This window comes from Dicentrarchus labrax, unplaced genomic scaffold (genome assembly GCF_905237075.1).
Source record: "Dicentrarchus labrax unplaced genomic scaffold, dlabrax2021, whole genome shotgun sequence".
Taxonomy (NCBI): Eukaryota; Metazoa; Chordata; class Actinopteri; family Moronidae; genus Dicentrarchus; species Dicentrarchus labrax.
In genome coordinates this window covers 4,495,762-4,513,957 of record NW_026136703.1, presented here as the reverse complement: position 1 = coordinate 4,513,957, position 18,196 = coordinate 4,495,762, and the positions used below count along the sequence as shown (strand labels likewise).

At 38.4% G+C, this 18,196-nt stretch overlaps 2 protein-coding genes across 5 annotated transcripts in view; both read left to right on the top strand.

The window, feature by feature from the left end:
* kif6 (kinesin family member 6) overlaps nt 1-18,196 on the top strand; it is a 59,180-nt gene that overhangs the window by 24,478 nt on the left and 16,506 nt on the right. For all 4 annotated transcript variants that reach the window (XR_007882644.1, XM_051393432.1, XM_051393455.1 and 1 more), the window contains 3 exons: nt 325-430; nt 2,414-2,567; nt 10,073-10,189. Coding sequence is in view for 3 of the 4 variants with exons in the window: in XM_051393432.1 (XP_051249392.1) it covers nt 325-430; nt 2,414-2,567; nt 10,073-10,189 (377 nt within the window). In the remaining variant the exon portion in view is untranslated. The remainder of the gene's footprint in view (nt 1-324; nt 431-2,413; nt 2,568-10,072; nt 10,190-18,196) is intronic.
* Nucleotides 2,577-18,196, top strand: part of LOC127359611 (potassium channel subfamily K member 17-like) — a 43,737-nt gene continuing 28,117 nt past the window's right edge. The window contains exon 1 of the mRNA XM_051393569.1: nt 2,577-3,285. The gene's annotated coding sequence lies outside the window, so the exon portion shown is untranslated. The remainder of the gene's footprint in view (nt 3,286-18,196) is intronic.

The following is an 18,196-nucleotide window of genomic DNA, read 5'->3' as shown; positions in this document are numbered from 1 at the left end:
ATCCGTCTGGATGGTTGCCTCCTGGTCTTTTCCAGTGGCCGGTTCCAGAGCTTGAAGAACCAATGTTTGGACTAACATTCAGTGATAGTTTATCAACAGGCTAGCCCAGTGGAGCTGGAACACATGTTTAAGTAAATAGTTTTCTTTGACCGGACCCACATTTTAAACATTATAAGCACTCCTCAAATATAGATCTTAACTGTTTGAGTGCCTGTTTAAGCAGAGCCAAGTGTGATGGAGAAGGATTGTAACATGGAATGTGGCACTGGTTTAAGCTTTGTTGGTTATTAGAAAGTTTCTGCGTGTGTGTGTCTGTGTGTGTAGGTTGGAAGAGTTAGTCAAGACCTTTCTGGATGACCGTGATCCAGACGTTACACTGTCATTGGGACCAGACATGAGAAAAATCCAGTACTGTTTCTCCCTGCTGAGGGTAATGTATTTACATGCATGTCTCCTTGTATAAGCCTCCATCTGTGTCTGTTCTCTTTGTCATTCCATCATTTCCTACGGTTTGTTTCCATGTGGCGTCACCATGTATGTGTGACAGTGGAAGATATTTTCAGTTCAGGTTGCTATGCTAGTTCACTGAAATAAAAGTTTAATTCTTTTAGTTAGTGCTTGAGTTCTATCTTCAGTAAAACAGATATAGAACAAATTTGATCAGCATGTGACGTGTCAGAACTGATCTCTTTACATTTCACTTCATCCACCAGCCCAGCATTGACCAGCTGACCAATCACCTCATTTAAATAGCTCCCTCTACTGTCCACTGCTGAGAAAATGCCTTACTTTTGAATTAACGTCCTTTCCTATTTTAATGTGGTTAATATTGGTGGTTACTGTCTCATAAAATCACTTTGGTAAAATTTGATCACTGTATTTTGATGATTAATATAATCTTATCCTCAGGCCTGACTATAACCTAGCTGGATATTGTATACTTAGTTCTAGAGAATACATATGACTAGAAAGTGCAAATATTTTAGGATACGATAGGGCCAATTTCATTGAGTGTTGTTGATTTTCCCATGCCTGACTGAAGTCTAGACACTCTGTGTTTTGCAGTTATTTGCCATCTAATTAGAGGCGAGGTGTTATTTGACATGCAATCGCAAACTCTCTTTTTCTCTTGTATATTTATTGTATTTATTTAGTGCAGTATTTCTGGTAATATAAATTAGTACTGAAATCAGTTATTCTGTTTATTGATTAGTCAATCAATAGAAAAAAATTAACCACCAGTAATAAACAAGTAACAAAATCAGTTTATTGTTTAGATAAAGTATGAATCCAACATTTTCGGTTCCAGATTCTCAAATATAAGAATTTGCTGCTCCTTCATATCATTGTGAACTGAAAAATAATTTAAGAAAAGACAAATGAATCGATAATGAAAGTACTCATTAGTTTCTGAATGTAAGCTCATTTAGTAATCTGATAGGGATGCACCAATGTCAATACTGGTGTCTGGTCCGATACTGTGCTCATGTACTCATAATTGCTTCCCTATGATCTTTAATGAATGGGTCAGTGGACATATATTTATGTACCCATCATTATCAAACACATACGTAGGGTTCAGACTAAATAGTAAACACTGTATGTGTTACATTAATGGCTCATTTTTGAATTTGTTTATATTTCTCCATATGTATTACTTTGGAACTGATACTTAAACTGAAGTCACCACCTGGAAGAGGTGGTTCAATCAATGTCATTGTGTTTCCTGTGTATTTTTATTATTGTGGAGTCTGGACACCATTTTGGTTTTGACTCTATGCCCAGTCATACAGACAGCTGTGGAAAAAGTTTGCAATTGAATGTAGTTGTTATATTTTGCAGGATGTTGGTAGAAAACACAAATTCTCAAAGAAAGTCAGATCTTATTTAACATTTCTCAAACAGCAGCCGATGGTACACTGCTGCTAAATGAGCGTAGGGAAAACACTGCGGTGCTCACACTGTTCCTGCACTCCGGTTTGGTTGGAGTTGGAGCAGCCACCAGAAGCAGTTCCAGATCCCACTTGAATGTCTGTTTATCTCTCCTTCAGTTTGTTATGATCCGCACTCTATCTCCTGTTCAGTTTACATTCCTCTAAGCATCACCCCAGTCACACTCCAGTGATTTTGCAGGAATTTGTATCTGGTTTGAATTGGATTTCTTTCTTCTTTTTTCTCAATGCTGGCTAGCTCTTTCACACTCAGCTCCCTGCTGCTTGTCCTTGTCTTAGGCTGATGTTCAAAAACATCAGTTTTAAGGTAAAAAATTACATTCCTGTGACTCTAGCTGTCACTATTATTTGATTGAACAATTGGAATGGACAACCAGATTATGCACTATTTTTTATACAGTCTATACCCAACCATTCTCTTTTACTTTTTTTTTGTTTACTATTTTGTGTTTCTTGTACAGATGATGATCATGGACAAGCATGGAGGAGGAAATGGGCGCAGTGATGGGTCACCAGCAGAAACAGTGAGGGAGGAAGTCATTCAAGACAGCTACCACAGTGCAGCAGAGGTAACCAAACTAAAGACGATGCTGAAGCAGCGTGATAATGAGATCAGTATCCTTTGACATATTGCAGCCAGCTCAGATACTACCACATTAACATTTTTTTCAAGTGGTCAAATTAGACAATATGTGATGAGATACTTTGTAAGAAAACCATTTTATGTATGCACAATTTAGTTTGTGTTACATAATTGTAGGTGATTCACATTATTCAAAATACATACACATTTTTCTAAATCAAATGTGGTGAGACTTTTTTTTTTTTAGTTTAAAGATTCATAACTTGTCTGACAAAAAATGTAAACTCACTTTCTCTTTGTCTAGCAGAAGGAGAGATTTCTGCCACAGACATGACATTTCTTTTCTTAAATGACTTGAATGTTTCAGCATTCCCCTAAACAAGTCTGTAAGATATATGTTATTTAAGTTACAAGTGCCCATTTTTACATTGCACGTCTAAGATAATGCTAGAATACCCAACTGGATGGATTATATTGTAAGTTATAGCTTTACAGCAGAGATATATAAACATAAATAGGATTTCAGTGCTAACACTAGAGGTTTTTTTCTAGTTTTTGGTAAGGTGTAAACATCCCAAAGATTTGATTTTGGCTAGTCCTTTAAGCACAGTGATGCAGGTGTGAAGTTCCTATTCAATTCAATTCAATTCAATTCAATTCAATTCAATTCAATTCAATTCAATTCAATTTTATTTGTATAGCGCCAATTCATATCAGAAGTTATCTCAGGACACTTTTCAAATGGAGCAGGTCTAGACTGAACTCTCAGTACTGGAGAAATGCTTGGTGTGATTCCCTACCTTGGGCTTGGTTGTGAATTTCAGGCGGCAAGGATTCTTGTCCTTTTTATTGGTTTACTGGGTCGGGACGCCTGCATGTTGTAGGGTGGAATAGGAATGGGAATTGATGAGATTTTAATGATTCAGTACCTTTATTCGTCCTATTCTTTGTCGATTCCTGTATTGATTCCTGATCATTTTTCTGTGTGGAAAGGTGGAGTGAAGTAGGTCCGCATAGGTTTTCAGCATCAATGCAACTGTTTTATTATCTCTTAGTCTGAGCACAGTGTAGAAAAAGAGTAGAGTTATAGTAGTTTGAGTTGCTTTGTGAAATGAAGCCACACTTTGGACCGTTTCTTCCTCTCCGCCATGACTCCTTCTTGTAAGTTTCCAGCAGCATAGACACATGAGTTCATGTCATTGTTTTGCAATGCGGAACTGTCAGAAAAACATGCTGGCATTGATAAATGAACAAGGGAAGTGAACCTTTACAAAAGGTAAAGGTTAAAAGAGGCTGGCAACAACATGTACCAAATAGGGAAGCACACTGCTGTCTATACCGTCACTAGGCTAAAAGTGGAGTTATCAGAGACAATGACTGCAGTGCGTGTAGGGAATTTACATTCCAAATTGATTGAAAATGGGGAAAAATCTACAAAAATAAATTGAGTACTCAACTTTAAATGTGCGTCTGTATCCAGCCTCACAGTTTAATCACACTTACTGTTAATAGTAAAATCTTCATTAGGCGAAAGGTATTTATCCTCAAGTAAATCTGCCTGTGGTATTGCATGGCTGGATTGCTCTTCTACAGACACATAAATTATGAAATGTAAGTAGTCTTGCATTCATCACCAGTGCCCCAGAATACACGAGATGTTGTTTTAATGTGTATGTTCAGATAGATCTTCATCTAATGACGGCAGTTAATCATAATTACTATTAATCATAATCATGGTATTTGCGTTTGAATATGATATTTCTAATGGCTTTATGGGATTATTCTTCCCTCAGCCCCTGTTGCCACGGCTTGTCATTAGATCACAGCACATTAGTTGGAAAATTGAGATGTCTGCTTGATTATTTTGCCACAAAAACCTCAGCTCTCCAAAATAAATATAATATTATCATGCAGATATTTCACCGTAGTATTTCTTGGACAAAGTATGTGTAATGTGAAATCCTCTCTTCTTTGTAGATTTTCCCTCTCAAAATGTCATACATTGGTTTTCACATGATGTAAATGTAATTGCTAAAATTGGTACTGCGCGTGTTTAAAAGCACATATTTCGGCCAGTAATGCACACGCTCTACTGAGCATATTGCCTCTATGTTCTTTCATTGTGAAGTTTGTATATAAAGTTGCAGTAGCCTAAACTGTCAATCCCTCATTCAGGGTGGTCTGTCTGCAGCATGTAACATTATAGTTTGGGTTGACCAACCCTGTAGGGGTGACATCATTTCCAGCCTGAGCCCTAATAACTATCTAGATTCAGACAATTTCTACAACTTAAGCTTGTATCCGCTAGCTAATCACCATGCTTTCCATGTCTGTGTAACTGTCCTACCCCCTACTCTGCTAAAACCATTACTGGGAGCCATTGTTCCAGGCTGACTGTTCCCAGACTGACGCTGAGTCCTCACAGGGTTAATTATGGGAGAGTTCCCTGTAAAACAAAAGGGTTTATACCTACCCGCTGCCCCTGTGTGTTCCCATGCATGGGCGACTCTGCATGGGAGTGGGGCACCTGGTAATGCTTAGTAGTGATGTCACATCCAGCACTAACATGATGATAGAGTAACAAATGCCAGGTAGCACTTAGAATTTCCCAATTTTGTCACAGTGGTAAAATGTTGTACACTCAAATCTGAAGTGTGTCTTCAAATGGTGCTTGCAAGGTGTTTGGTCAAGCTGTGCTAGCAATCTACAGAAAAGCATGAAGTGGAGCTGCATTGGAGGAATGCATCACATACCCTCTGAATGAGACCCCTAACATTCATGTTGCATTTACCCAAATAACAGTATGTCCTTACTACAGATAGTACACATCACTTTCACTACATCCCACTTTTGAAGCATAGCATACCCCATGACATTAATCCCTATCTTCCAGCTAGCGACTAGGGGTGATAAGATTCATAGATTTGGATCGGCCCACCAGCATAAAAACATATGATTGACATTTGCATTCGTAAAAAATGTATTTATATATAAATACTAGTAGACGCTCTATGCCTTTTATTATTTAAAAAGGTGACTAATAATTTGTGACCAACAATTGTATGTGTAGATGTATTCCTCCCCTCTATTTATGATTTAACTTTTAACTTTAATAGTATTTAAGTACTTACCTCAGAAATATTTTCAGAACCTTAATGCCCATCCATATCTTATTCTTTCAACTATGCTTTGTGGACCACAAAGAGGCTTGACAGTAGTGTATCTTCCATTTATTTAATTTAACAACTGAAGTGGAACATAGGTGTAAATATTGTGTAACGGCAGTGATCCAGGGACATAAAGTAACATTTTGAGGTAGAAAAGATGAATGGCAGTATTCACAACTAGCAAATTATTATTGTGTTTTATTTTATTTTGGCTCACATATGCTGTTGAATGTATCCAAGACAGATTTGGCTAATATGAAGTCCTAACTGCAACAGTGATGAAGCACAGAAATTATCTCAGTGTGTGTTTACTGCATTGGCAAGAGTTTCCTGGAATCCCTTAACAACTCTGGCCATTGTTCGGTATGATTTCTTACATCAAGACATTAGTGCTCAAATTTCCACTCAGTCAAAATAATACCATAACTTTTATTGCTCAGAGACACTACAGCCTCGTCTACTGAAACAAACTCTCTGGGTCTCATTGCTGTAGTTGTTCATGTACTGGTCTACAGATGTTTAGGTGTTTGTTTTTTGCCACACTAGTAGCATGGCTCTAGGAATGGCAATTTTGAAGTGAACTATGTGACATCTACTAGACGGATTGGCACAAAATTTGGTACGGATTTTTTTTCCCCCCAGACAATGCATGTGATCCCCTGACTTTCCATCTTCTGCTTTATTGGTCAGAAAAGGCTGTGGAGAAAATGGGGATAGCAGGAATGGGTGCCTTGCTTTGGATTGTGCTTTAGTATATTTCAAGTATATTTGATCACTTTTGAAAAGAAAGTCCTGAATATCACAGTTTGAATCCCCTGGGTCTGATGAAACTCAACAAGCTGGATATGCAATCACCATTACTGGTGTATTAAAGTGTTCATGAATATGTAAATATATCCCCCAGTGCAACAATCAAAGCAGAATTAGGAGGTATTTATTGTTTTCTGGTTCGAGTCACTTGATTGTGAGTCAGCTGTGTAGCTCATCCACAATGGGTTTTGTGACAGCTTTGAGCCCATAAAGCAATTCACAGGCTTTTAAGTTGTGAAACATAGATGCAGCCAAGAGTGTAGATTTGCTGCCAGCTGCAAACTGTTTTTGCACATATGCAAATGAGTGCTGATTAAATGAAATTACCTAAATCGGTCTGTTTGCAGATTGGAAATGTGTGCCTAGTCTCAGATTAAACTGATTATAACTAAATTGTGTTTTATTTGAATGATGAGAGGAGGATAGGGCACAATTTTCAAGAAATTAGTGAATATGACTGCTTTAGTTGTAAACCCACTCATAACTTATTGCTCTGTTGACACAGCAGTTGACATGTCTTTGGTGTCTTTTGGATAACTGGCATTAGTTTTGTGTTTTTCAGATAAAAGAGTAACTGAAGCATAGCTCTGATCTGTTTTACATCCAAACCTATTATGGTATTTTTTTCTTGGAAATGATATAGAGCATACAAATTTAAAAGTATTTACAAAAGTTTTTCTGGGCTTCACTGAACACTCATCCAGTTCTCATTCACTTCATGTGTTAATGCATTCTGTCACTTATTTTGGTAATATTTCATGTGTTTTGTTATCATCTCTGGAAAGCCCACTGCTGATGCTCACCACAGGTCACTGATTACAAGCTACAGGTCCTATTTAACGACTAGGTGCAAGGATTATTGACACAAACTAATTCAATAAAGCACAATAAAACAGGACACACCAGGTCATTCATGACTGATCCCTCCTACAAAACTTTTTGATTCCCATAATCAAAAAAAGCTGTAAAAATTAGGATTTATTTAAGGCCACCTTACAGTTCCTGTTAGATGCTCCACGAGCATGAACACGCTTATTGTCACTGCACAAATTATTCATATGTGCTTCATCATACTTTTGACTCTTTGTAAAAGGAGCATGAGAGTATTTGCAACGTGGATCTTTGTCAGACTTTCTGTCTGCGTTGTCCATTACACCCCACACTTCTAATTTGTTAAACAGAATTAGCAACATTGATTTATAGATCTGATTCTTAATCCTATCAGAAGTGGGCTTTCAATTGTACATTAGTCTTGAGGAGAGTAGTCAATTAAAATTGAAGGGTGCAGCCCCTTGAGAAGGTGAATGTGCTCAGCCAATCTGTGATTATGAGATATCATATAGGCAAAGTTGACATCTTGACCTAAGATTGGCACCAAAAGACTGGATTCAACACTTTTATTAGTAACTCAACAGCTACAGACTTGTTATTTATAGCTTCACTCCAATACTGTTAGCTTTTGAGACACTCAAACATTCTTCTAATACTATAATTTTAATCTAACAAAATATCTTCTTTAAATATTATATTACTCATATTGTACGGTACGTTGAAATTGGAGCAATTTGTGGCACCACTGAGATTGGCATTGCACCTTTGCCAGCTGTGGTCATTTTAAAGGCATTTTCTTTATTTCCTGTGATGTCTGCTTTATTGGACAGCATAATAGAGAGTGACAAGAAAGATGAGAAGGAGAGATTGAATGAACGTCGCGAGCCGAGTTTGACCACATTTTGAGTGCACGGCATGTGAAGCAGGCCGCAGATCTAACGTGCAACCCCCAAGAGAAATGTTCATCATATATTAGAAGTCTATGCTAGTGTTCAGCATAAATGAAGATATCAGATCTCAATAATGGAAAAACCTGGTGAACAACAGTCTGAAGTAATGACTTGCATGAAACAATGACATAGGACCCACAGAAACATATTTCTCTGTAAAACTTGGCCTCAGTAGGTCATTTGGAATGGTGTTGGGTTTAGATTTTGGCAGTTTTGAGAAGACTTGCATGGTTGGTTTCATTGGAAACTGTATGTTATTGTTCCCACTGACATCCCCTTTGTATTGTCTGACAGGAATATAAATTAACGTCTCCAGCTCCTTCAAAACTACGTCCATTCATCATCCAAAATAATGACATTCTGACTTTTTCTTTTTCTTACATCCCAAATTATCTGCTGACCACCGCAGTTTCAGCCCAGCCACAACTACATGTCTGCTAATCTCATGATAGGAACATGCTTGAAGAACAGACTAATGTGTTGCCTCTAAATTATGGGTTGTGATTAGGCCATCAAACGCACGTCCATTTATAGTGGAAAAACAGGCCCATAGGTCAGGAGCTGAATGAATATTTTATGAGACTGTAATGTTTTATTCATGTTGGTAATGTATACGAAGATCAAAACTAATGGCTTAGTTGTTCTTATAGAATAACTTTAGCTGAGCTTTTCCCCCGTTACCTGCTAACCCCTGACAAGCTTTGATTTCTTGCTCTCTGTTGACATCTTAAAAGCAATCTTGGCAACTTTCTGTAAAATGTCTTGATCATGTTTTTCTTTATACACTTTTCCCATGCAACTTTAGTTCACGCAATAACAATTTTCCCTCCGTCAGCACTTCTGCTTGCAAAAAAAATTGCCTCTGCTAGCACCGTCTTCTCCTTCCTCACCAGTAGTGGAAACAGCGCTGTGCTCCCGTTATACAGTAAACGTAACTCTACAAGTCATGAAGCATAGCAGCCAGGCGTCAATTTGATAATCAGATTTGAAAGTGCTGCATGAGTCTGTGCTCTGCTGTGTGCATTATTATTAAAAAATATGTGAGGCCAGCTGAAAGCAGTTTGAGGCAGTTGATCTAATACAAAATAGTACTGTAGAGTTAGAGGCAAAGTACAGGGAAAACGATTATAGTAAATTGTCCTAATGCATAGAGACATTGCATATGGAGAAGAGAAACGTGTCATGGCAATAAAAGTGTGGATCTAAGCGGCGGCTATTGCCTCTCGCCTCCTCTTTTAGCCGTTCAGTTCTCCCTGTCACACTCACACAAGCGCACCCAGACTTACCGACACATCTACACGTACAGTACATACGACCTCATCAGCGGGAGGAGATTTTGTGGAATCTCGGTAGAGTCTCTGCAGCCTCCCTGGCTCCTCTTCTCTCCGCTGATTCATCCCAGACCATGACATGCTCCTGAGCTTGTGAGGTCAGACACTGAGCACATGTCAGCACCCGTTATTAAAAGCCCACAATGAAGCCTGCTGTCTTTAGGAAATCACTGCAGATGCTACCCTTCTACTGTATGTTGTCACTTTGAGGCTAGCAATCATGACAAAATTAACTCTTATTTGAATTTTTGGAAGAACTGTCCTCACATCCTGAAAAGTGTATTCAGTGGTGTACACTAATGTTTGTTTGTACATCAAATTCTAAGCAGTCAGCATCTGTTGAAATGAGTCCTTTGACATGCATGTGCAATTAAGTGGAAGATCTCTTTTCCATCCAATACTTTGTCCAAAGGAAAGACAGGTAGAGTCCTTGACTCAGTGCCTACAGGTATCCTAGTTAAGATGTTGAAGAAGGAGAAGAAAAGGGCCCAGGATGCCGGATACAGAAGCACAGACACCATCTCTGCAGACCATGGAGGACGAGCTATGCAGTACATGAAAAGAGGTACTTAAAGAAGCTTTAATCTTTGTTTTGCTTGTCTACCACATTAAAGGGCTGGTTCAACTAAATTAGAAAAGACACATTTTTTTTAAACTTACAACTTACAGGGTTTTGAGATATCAGACTTTGCCATCAGCCCAAAACTATTGGGGCTGTTTCTTTTTTTAGTAGAAAGTAGTTCTAATGAAAGCTGTCTCTAGCAATTTTGACTATCCAAAGTTAGAGGAATACTGTCTCACGAAAAAGATGTTGCTTTAATTTTTTTTCTTTAAAAACTTCACAAACATCAGACCCACCGTTATTGTATTGGGGTGGTGGGAGGATTGTCAGAGACGGATATCTTAAAACCATGGCTCATAAAAACAATCATGTTTTTTCTTTTTTTAGTTGTTGTAATTTTAGTAAACCAACCCTTTACGATGGTACTAATTAAACATGCTGCTCACTGCTGTTTTTTTTTTTTAAAAAAAAAAGGATATAGATTGGAAGCTTGCTGTATAAGATACAATTACAGTCACCCAACATCAGACCCACCGTGAACACATGGGCCAAACAGTACCAATCAGAGAAATGTATGTTCAAGTGGTCATTTTCCATATCGTGATTGACAGCTGAGCCCTGCTCGCGATTGAGAGGATGTATGGGTGGAACCTTGATACCACGGTGCCAACCCCAATCACTACTGCGCCAACTCTGGCTCCAAATGATGTCACCGGCACAAGATGGCAGTGTTCGTATCCAGGATTCTTTGGCTTCATTTTTGAACAGTGGAAGAAAGTGGAGCCATGATTATATACAGTCTATGGTTTGAACCCTACCAGGGCCAGCTATGCACATTCAATGTGAACGTTTCCTCTGTTTGTGTGGGTTTCTTCCTACCTCAAAACACATGCATTTTAGGTATAAGGCAATACTCTTCAGAAATTGAGTTGTTGCTGCTCTCTGCAACTAAACAGTAATAATGGGTGAAAGTATCCCACAGGAACTAATAAAGAACTGTATAAATTCAACAGAATTTTCATAGATGTCAACTCCATTAAGTCAGTCAGTCTTTCTGACCTGGAAGAAGAGACGGCTTTGTGATGAATTATGAGCTAAGCGCACAGACAGGTGATCTTTCTCGATTGGAATGCGGGCAGCTCTTTGCGGTCATGCTGATTTTCAGTGCGCCTGTTGAGGTTGCCCGTGGGCCATGACAAATCCTTGATTTCTGGATTTTACTGCACGACGAGGAGTCTGACATCCCAGAGCTCCCTATGTTGTCTTATTTCTAAACAATGTCATCAGTGGGATTGCACATATTTAAGAGTTTCCTTTTTAGAGGTCACTCAAGTGGCCCGGTTGAATTGTGTCAGCAAAGCGGCATTAGACAGTAGAGTATATTAAACCTGTAATTTGTTGCTAATGAAAAGCTGATGAGTTTAAAACCTATAATGCTTGCATTGGAACATGAAGCAGAGACCAAGGGCCAAGAATGCTGCAATATAAACACAAGAAACACTGTTGAGGCAGTTGCATTTAGAGGCACTGTGTCCATGTCAAATGAAAAGCAATTGCTAAATTCTAAATATTATTTATGTTTATTCTAATACAAGAATATACCTCATATAGGTAAACAACATTTGCCTTTTGGCAAATATGTACGGAGAGCTCAAAGGTCGGTAACTGGCAGTTAACTCATACAAGTGGTTTTGAATTGTCATCACAGTGTTGCAGTTGATTAGGTTACTTTCATGTAGTTATCCACATAACTTCAGAAGGTTTAGATCATAATGTCACTGAAGAGAAAGTATAACGTAGACTCAGAGATGGCAGAGGACTTCAGAATGCAACTTTTTTTACTTTTTCTCCACTAACTTTTTCAGAGATGAACTGGGTTTAGATGTAACAGGAATGTGGAGGTTGCTGAAAGTCAAGCCAATCAAGCTTTGTGATATGCTCCCTAGCCATCGGCAGCATTTATTTAGCTTTTCCTGTTTAATTTTGGTTAAGTGGGGCCTTAAGTGTGATGATAAACCTGAGCCTTTATAACGAGCTTGGTCATAGCCATCGGGCACAGGGGAGAGAGCCAGCAACTCATCAAACTGAGGCTGCGCTCCTGTCTGTGCTAACCACAGCTCCCTCATCCTCCTCGACATTTTTGTGTAATGGTGCCCAGTGCGGTAATAAGGCCAGCAGAGAGGTAATTGCAAACAGGGTCTCTGAAAGAAGAGCCCATTAAAAAACAAACACATGTTTGAACTCAGTCCAGTCAGAATTAGTGAGCAAATCAGTCATTCATTGAAGGGACAATGAGGAGTACTGCGATGGATGGCTGTAAAGCTGTGGTTTATAAAACCACTGATAAATGATGTGCCATATGTATTAGTCTCTCAGAACGGTATGTGATCTAATATGGAGCTAGAATGATCATCTCACCAGAGGATTTGTTTTCACCTGGCCCCACAAGTCCTCTTTTTTTTCTCAATCCCTGATTTCATGAGACGTGATGACCTCTATGGATTCCACTTCCACTTGGTTGACCTGCAGCTACTTTACAACCATGACAATGGTGATAACTCTTGATAATGCTGTCTGTATGTGTTTTTAAATATGATCATGAAAGAAATTTGGGCTTGCAGTACATTTAGTGTACACATTTTTACAGTGAGCATCTGTTTTCTTCAATGACCAGATCATAAATACCTACATGACCTGCAGTGTTTAAGTTGGTCTGATTTCACAAAGAGCCATGTTTAATCCAAACAGTGAAATATTACATATAAATAATCCAGCTGTTTCTTAATCAAATGAGAGAGGACATGGGTCATTTCTGTCAGACTCATAAGTCATTATAAAGAATCTTTTTGGCTCTGACCATAAAACTTGAGTTCCTAAATAAATGTTGTGCAGAGTTACTTTTGGCACCCAAAAAGTCAGCAATACTGCCTTCAGATTATATTGTTATGGTTGTTTCCTCCCATACTGAGTGATATCATGTCCCTCATTCATAATGTACAGATGATGGATTCATACTCACATTTCCTCATCACACTTTGTCATATGAGATAGAAGTGTATAATAATGAACTAATTGTTTAGTGGAATTAGTATTAAAGAATGTATTAAGCAAGGAATTGTTGACTGTTTATAATATTGCATTCTTTTCAAAAAGATGGTCATGGTGAGGGAATCAGATGGGAGCTTGTCTAAAAGATGTTCAGGGTCTAAAGTTATCCACTATCATTATCATTATTATTACTATCATTATCAATGGCATTGCCATAGTCTGGAGTGTCACCACCTTATGTTCCTGTGTTTCTATGCCTCTGTGTTGATAGCTGAGGCATTATGTTTTCGGGTTGTCCGTTCTTCCATCCATATGTCCATCCCATCCTCTCATTTTAGGAATCCCTTAAAGGAATTTCTACAAATCTGGCACAAATGTTCACTTGCACTCAAGGATGAACTGATAAGAATTTGTCGGTCAAAAGTCAACATCATAATGTCCAGGAAAAACACTTTTTGGCCATTATTTAACACCATAATTCAGGAACAGAAGGGGAGATTGCGAACATATTTCACGGTTGGTCGGACATTTCACGAATGACGTGATTTCAAACATCCTATTCGAGCGTGCTTAGTTAATGGCGATCCTGTGAGTGAGTTTCCCTACTGCTCATAGAGGCTTCCCGTCTAAAAATGTCAGGAGAAAACAAAAGCACCGCAATTTATATAGTTATACTCTGTAGGAATCAATTTTTTCATACTACCTGTTTGGCCAATACATCTATGATAATCTTTCATTATTAATCAGTTCAATAATGTACATTTAAGGGAATACATGTGTATCACCAATACAATGATTAACTTCCATTCCATCCGTACATTTAAACTCTTCACCACATAAATTAAATTAGTCTGGACAGACATGGGTGTAAACTACAGCTGGACTCTAGTTTTATCTACAGTAATTTCAAGATCTACGGCAGAGATGTGTCCTATTGGCCAACTCTATATTAGGATTTTTTTCTTTATTCATAGTTTGTGCTTACGGCTAAATATGCTTCTCGTTGTAATGCTTGAAAAGGTGCCCCTATACCACATTTACACATCCTGACTCATTGACTGCAAAGTAAGAGAATGACTCAAGGCTGCTCACATTTGCCAGGTTGCTTTAATTGTTTAACTGGGTCTCTTCTCTTTTCCCATGCAAAGCAAACACTAACTAATTATAACTGGACTGGATTTTGTTGGTAGGTCAAAGTGTCGGTTCTTAAGAAAAATGCTACTGGAGTGATGAACTGTTGACTGATTACACCACTCATAAACACAGACTATGCAATGACTAAATTAGGTTATTTTTCTACCAATATTGGTACTGTGAAATATTATCCATTTTGTTGTGAAAAAGTTGCTGCCCCTTCAAAAATCCCCTGACCCTGCTAGCAGTTACGTGTCCACTCTGGAATGTTCATCGACTTTTCTCACACTCCATGAGAAATTTCTGTCTCTTTCTGCTCCGTTTGCGACCATTTGCCGTGATAAGAACACACTTCCAACTTCATCAGCTGTTAACCAGCAGGGAAACCTTGATGTTGTCCAGGAATGCTCTGCACTTTGGAAGCAAAAGCTTTTAGGAACACATTGAGCAGGTCCAGGAGGGTCAGGGAAGACACTTCTCACTCTTTAGTGTTTCTGACTTTCACAGCATGGAATCCTGCAGCACACCTGGTTTCAGGGATTTTTTTAAAGCACCAGTTAACACTAGAGTCTTAAACAGTTTTGCAAGAGGTCATAACATTCAAATACATGTTGATATTCCTCTTAAATACACATAATGTGCAATAACCTAGAAACACACAATTGACACAGCGTTATATATCATATGTTTCACATCTGGGGTGCCTATTTTCCATGACCCATTTGGAAACTCATAACCAAACTATACGCACATTAGATCATTGTTCTTTACTCTATCCTAATTCAAAACAAATGCACTACACTTATCCTGTCCTCATGCTCAATGGGTCACTGAATGTTTATGTATGTTTTAATTTAGGTTTAATCTGAGGGCTGTGGTGCTGTAGCCAACAGCCTCTATGGTTACAGTGAGGGTAATTGTTGTCCCCTGAAGATTGACTGTAAATGTAATGATGATGACCTTTCCATGGAAACCATTCATGCTGATTGAACGGCGTAAAATTGACTCTACTCTTTCCATAATACATCCTTCTGTACTGGGCTCTTAGCTTTGCCAGCACAGAATAAAATGTGAACATTTGGGAGGTTTTTTTCTGGCTTTCTTTCGGATGACCACTGTCTCTGCAGAGTCTGCACACATTACAAGATTTTGAGTTCCTCTTAGAACTGGATTTCTACTGTGTGCACTTGCAAACTGGACTCCTCTGAGTCTAAAATATCTCTGTGAGGCTAAATTATTTATTGTATTCATTGTCCTCTTTCACAGGTAGAGACATACAGTGTCTCAGTCTCGTGCTCTTAAGATTTCAGTTTTTATAGTATAAAAAGGTGGCCAATGGATGGAAAAGGTGTCCCTGTTGTAATTCAGGCTGGTGATGACTTGTATTAAGCATGCAGAAACTTGAAGGAGACTTGAGACCTACAGGGAGAGTTAGATCTTACTATAAATCCTGCTAGCATGTAATGAGACGCTGATGATTCCGCCAGACCCTACACACGTTTCTAAGTCTAAGACAATACGGATACTTCAGTAAGTCAAATACTAATGTCCCCTGCAAAAGGCTGCAGTAGGAACATACAATGTACCCGAAATATTGTTATTTTTCTATCTGACCTTTTCTGCAAACAGTTAACAACTGGTGTCAGACATTTTTTTTCTGATAAACCGATGGAAAAGTACCATCATACTTCACTTTGCTGGTATTTCATTTCAAAAATTTGTTGAAACAGCAACAATAGTCACGACACATTCCTGTAAAACCTCTGTGGTTTGTCAGCACTTGAAGCACGGAAAAGAAGAATTAGGAAAGTTGGCCTAAGGTCCATGTGATCTCATTACCCCACAAATTATGTTAGTACAACATAATATGATGTCATATCAGTCTGAGATATTCCTGGAATGTTGCTTTATACAAGAGTCGAACGGAGTGCATTTCCCTCAAGAAACCTCTTCAACTGATTTGTTGAGTTTGGCTCTTGCAACACACTGTATGCCTGTGAGATGCCTGCTGGTTTCAATCAAGACCTTCCAAAAATAAAGAAACAAAATTCCTAACTGTCCTACGATTAATCTCACATGACTTACTGTCCTGTGTATGTCTTTGGTTAGAACAGCTTTGTCACAAAAATCCACACATTTTAACAAGGGGGGAATTTATTGGAAGTCATTGTGAAGCTTTGGGTTTTCCACGGAAATCTTGCAAAATAATGGTGGTTTGTATTCTATTATAAGATTAGGTCACACACAATCCAGTGCAGGGAAAAAAAACATGTTGGATTGTTGGAGACACAGAACTTGTTTTACTGTAAATTTGATTGGTCAAGGTGAGAGAGAGCTTTGATGGATTGGCAGATGTATCTGTGGTTGTTTCTCTGAACTCCAGAAGCTAGAAAGCACAACGAAACTCCTAAGAATCAATAGCCATGAAAAGGTTGATTGATGGAAACGGCAAAATTTTAACTTCCTCAAATTCACCAAAAGTATTTACACTTGTTTGAAGTGTTTTTTTAACATTTTGAAAATGAGTTTTTATTGAGTTGAATGTTCTTAACGGAAACACTATTTCTGAATAAGTTCTAATGTAGCAAACATTTAACTCCCACGAATAATCAGCTGTTTCTCTCCGACAGTCTCTCCATAGTTCCCATGGCTCCATAATACATCCGTGATTCAGATATGATGTAATATTCCTCATATTAATTAACATAGAAATTGTTTCATGTATTGTTTTTCACTTTCACTGGCGCTCTTTTAATTACATAATCTTGTTGCTCTCTTCTTCTGGTTTCTCGTTCCAACTGGAGAATTGTCACAACCTACTGCTTATTTCAATGAACCAGCTCCTGATAATCACGTAACGGTAGAGGATGAAAATAAGCATTAATTTACAGTTTCTTTAGAAAAATTACTCAAAATTCAGCTCGGATTTGCCATACATTGGGCTGCAAACACAGCTAGGGTATCACCACAAGGCATCAAGCATGTTTTCTGAAAAACTGATTATGCTACATGCAGCAGTTCTTAATAATTACCTGCCAACATGATGCATTGTCTACATATAATTTTGGTCTCCTTTCAGAGTAAATAGGTCGTTTTCACAGCAGACATTTTGACATCGAAGGGAAAGCAGGGGTGTTATTAATAAGAATCAGCAACATTAATAATGACTACCCTCTATTTACTGTAGGTAAGCCACTTCTAAGGCCCTGATATTGTGCATGCTGGCTCACTGGAATGGGGCACTTCCACAGGCCCTCATTATTTGGCACAGTGTCTCCTCTCTCCCTTCCCTTTTTCAAATAGTGTGTGATTGTCATTGGTAAATATTGTCATTTTAAATTAAATCACATGTTCACAGGTTAACAAAAACGCTGTGCATAATCAGCATGAACTGTTGAAAAAATGCACAATGCTATGTCCAAAATTATGTAGTTTTCCTTACATGTGGCAAGTTGCCAAAGTTCGGTGGGGAGCATCCGCCATGTAATGCTGACATGTTAATAATTAGTGTTTATATTTGTGTTTATGTTCTCTTTAAACAGGGAATGGAAGGCTAATAGTCATTCAGTTTTGTAATTAGTAATAGGTGGGAGGTCAACTGTATGAGAGGTTGGCATCTGGCTGCCAGATTGGAGCTGAGTACCTGTGGATGTGGGAACAGGCACAGCTCAGGTCTCACTGTTCAGATCTGCACAGCAGGATCTCACACAACTTCCCATACTTAGTAGATTATTTTCAGTAGCATGACAAGCATGCGATCTTGTTTGGAGGGTACTTTGTATGGTAGGTTTGAGTTGAGTATGAATCTGTTGATATTAACAGAAGCTT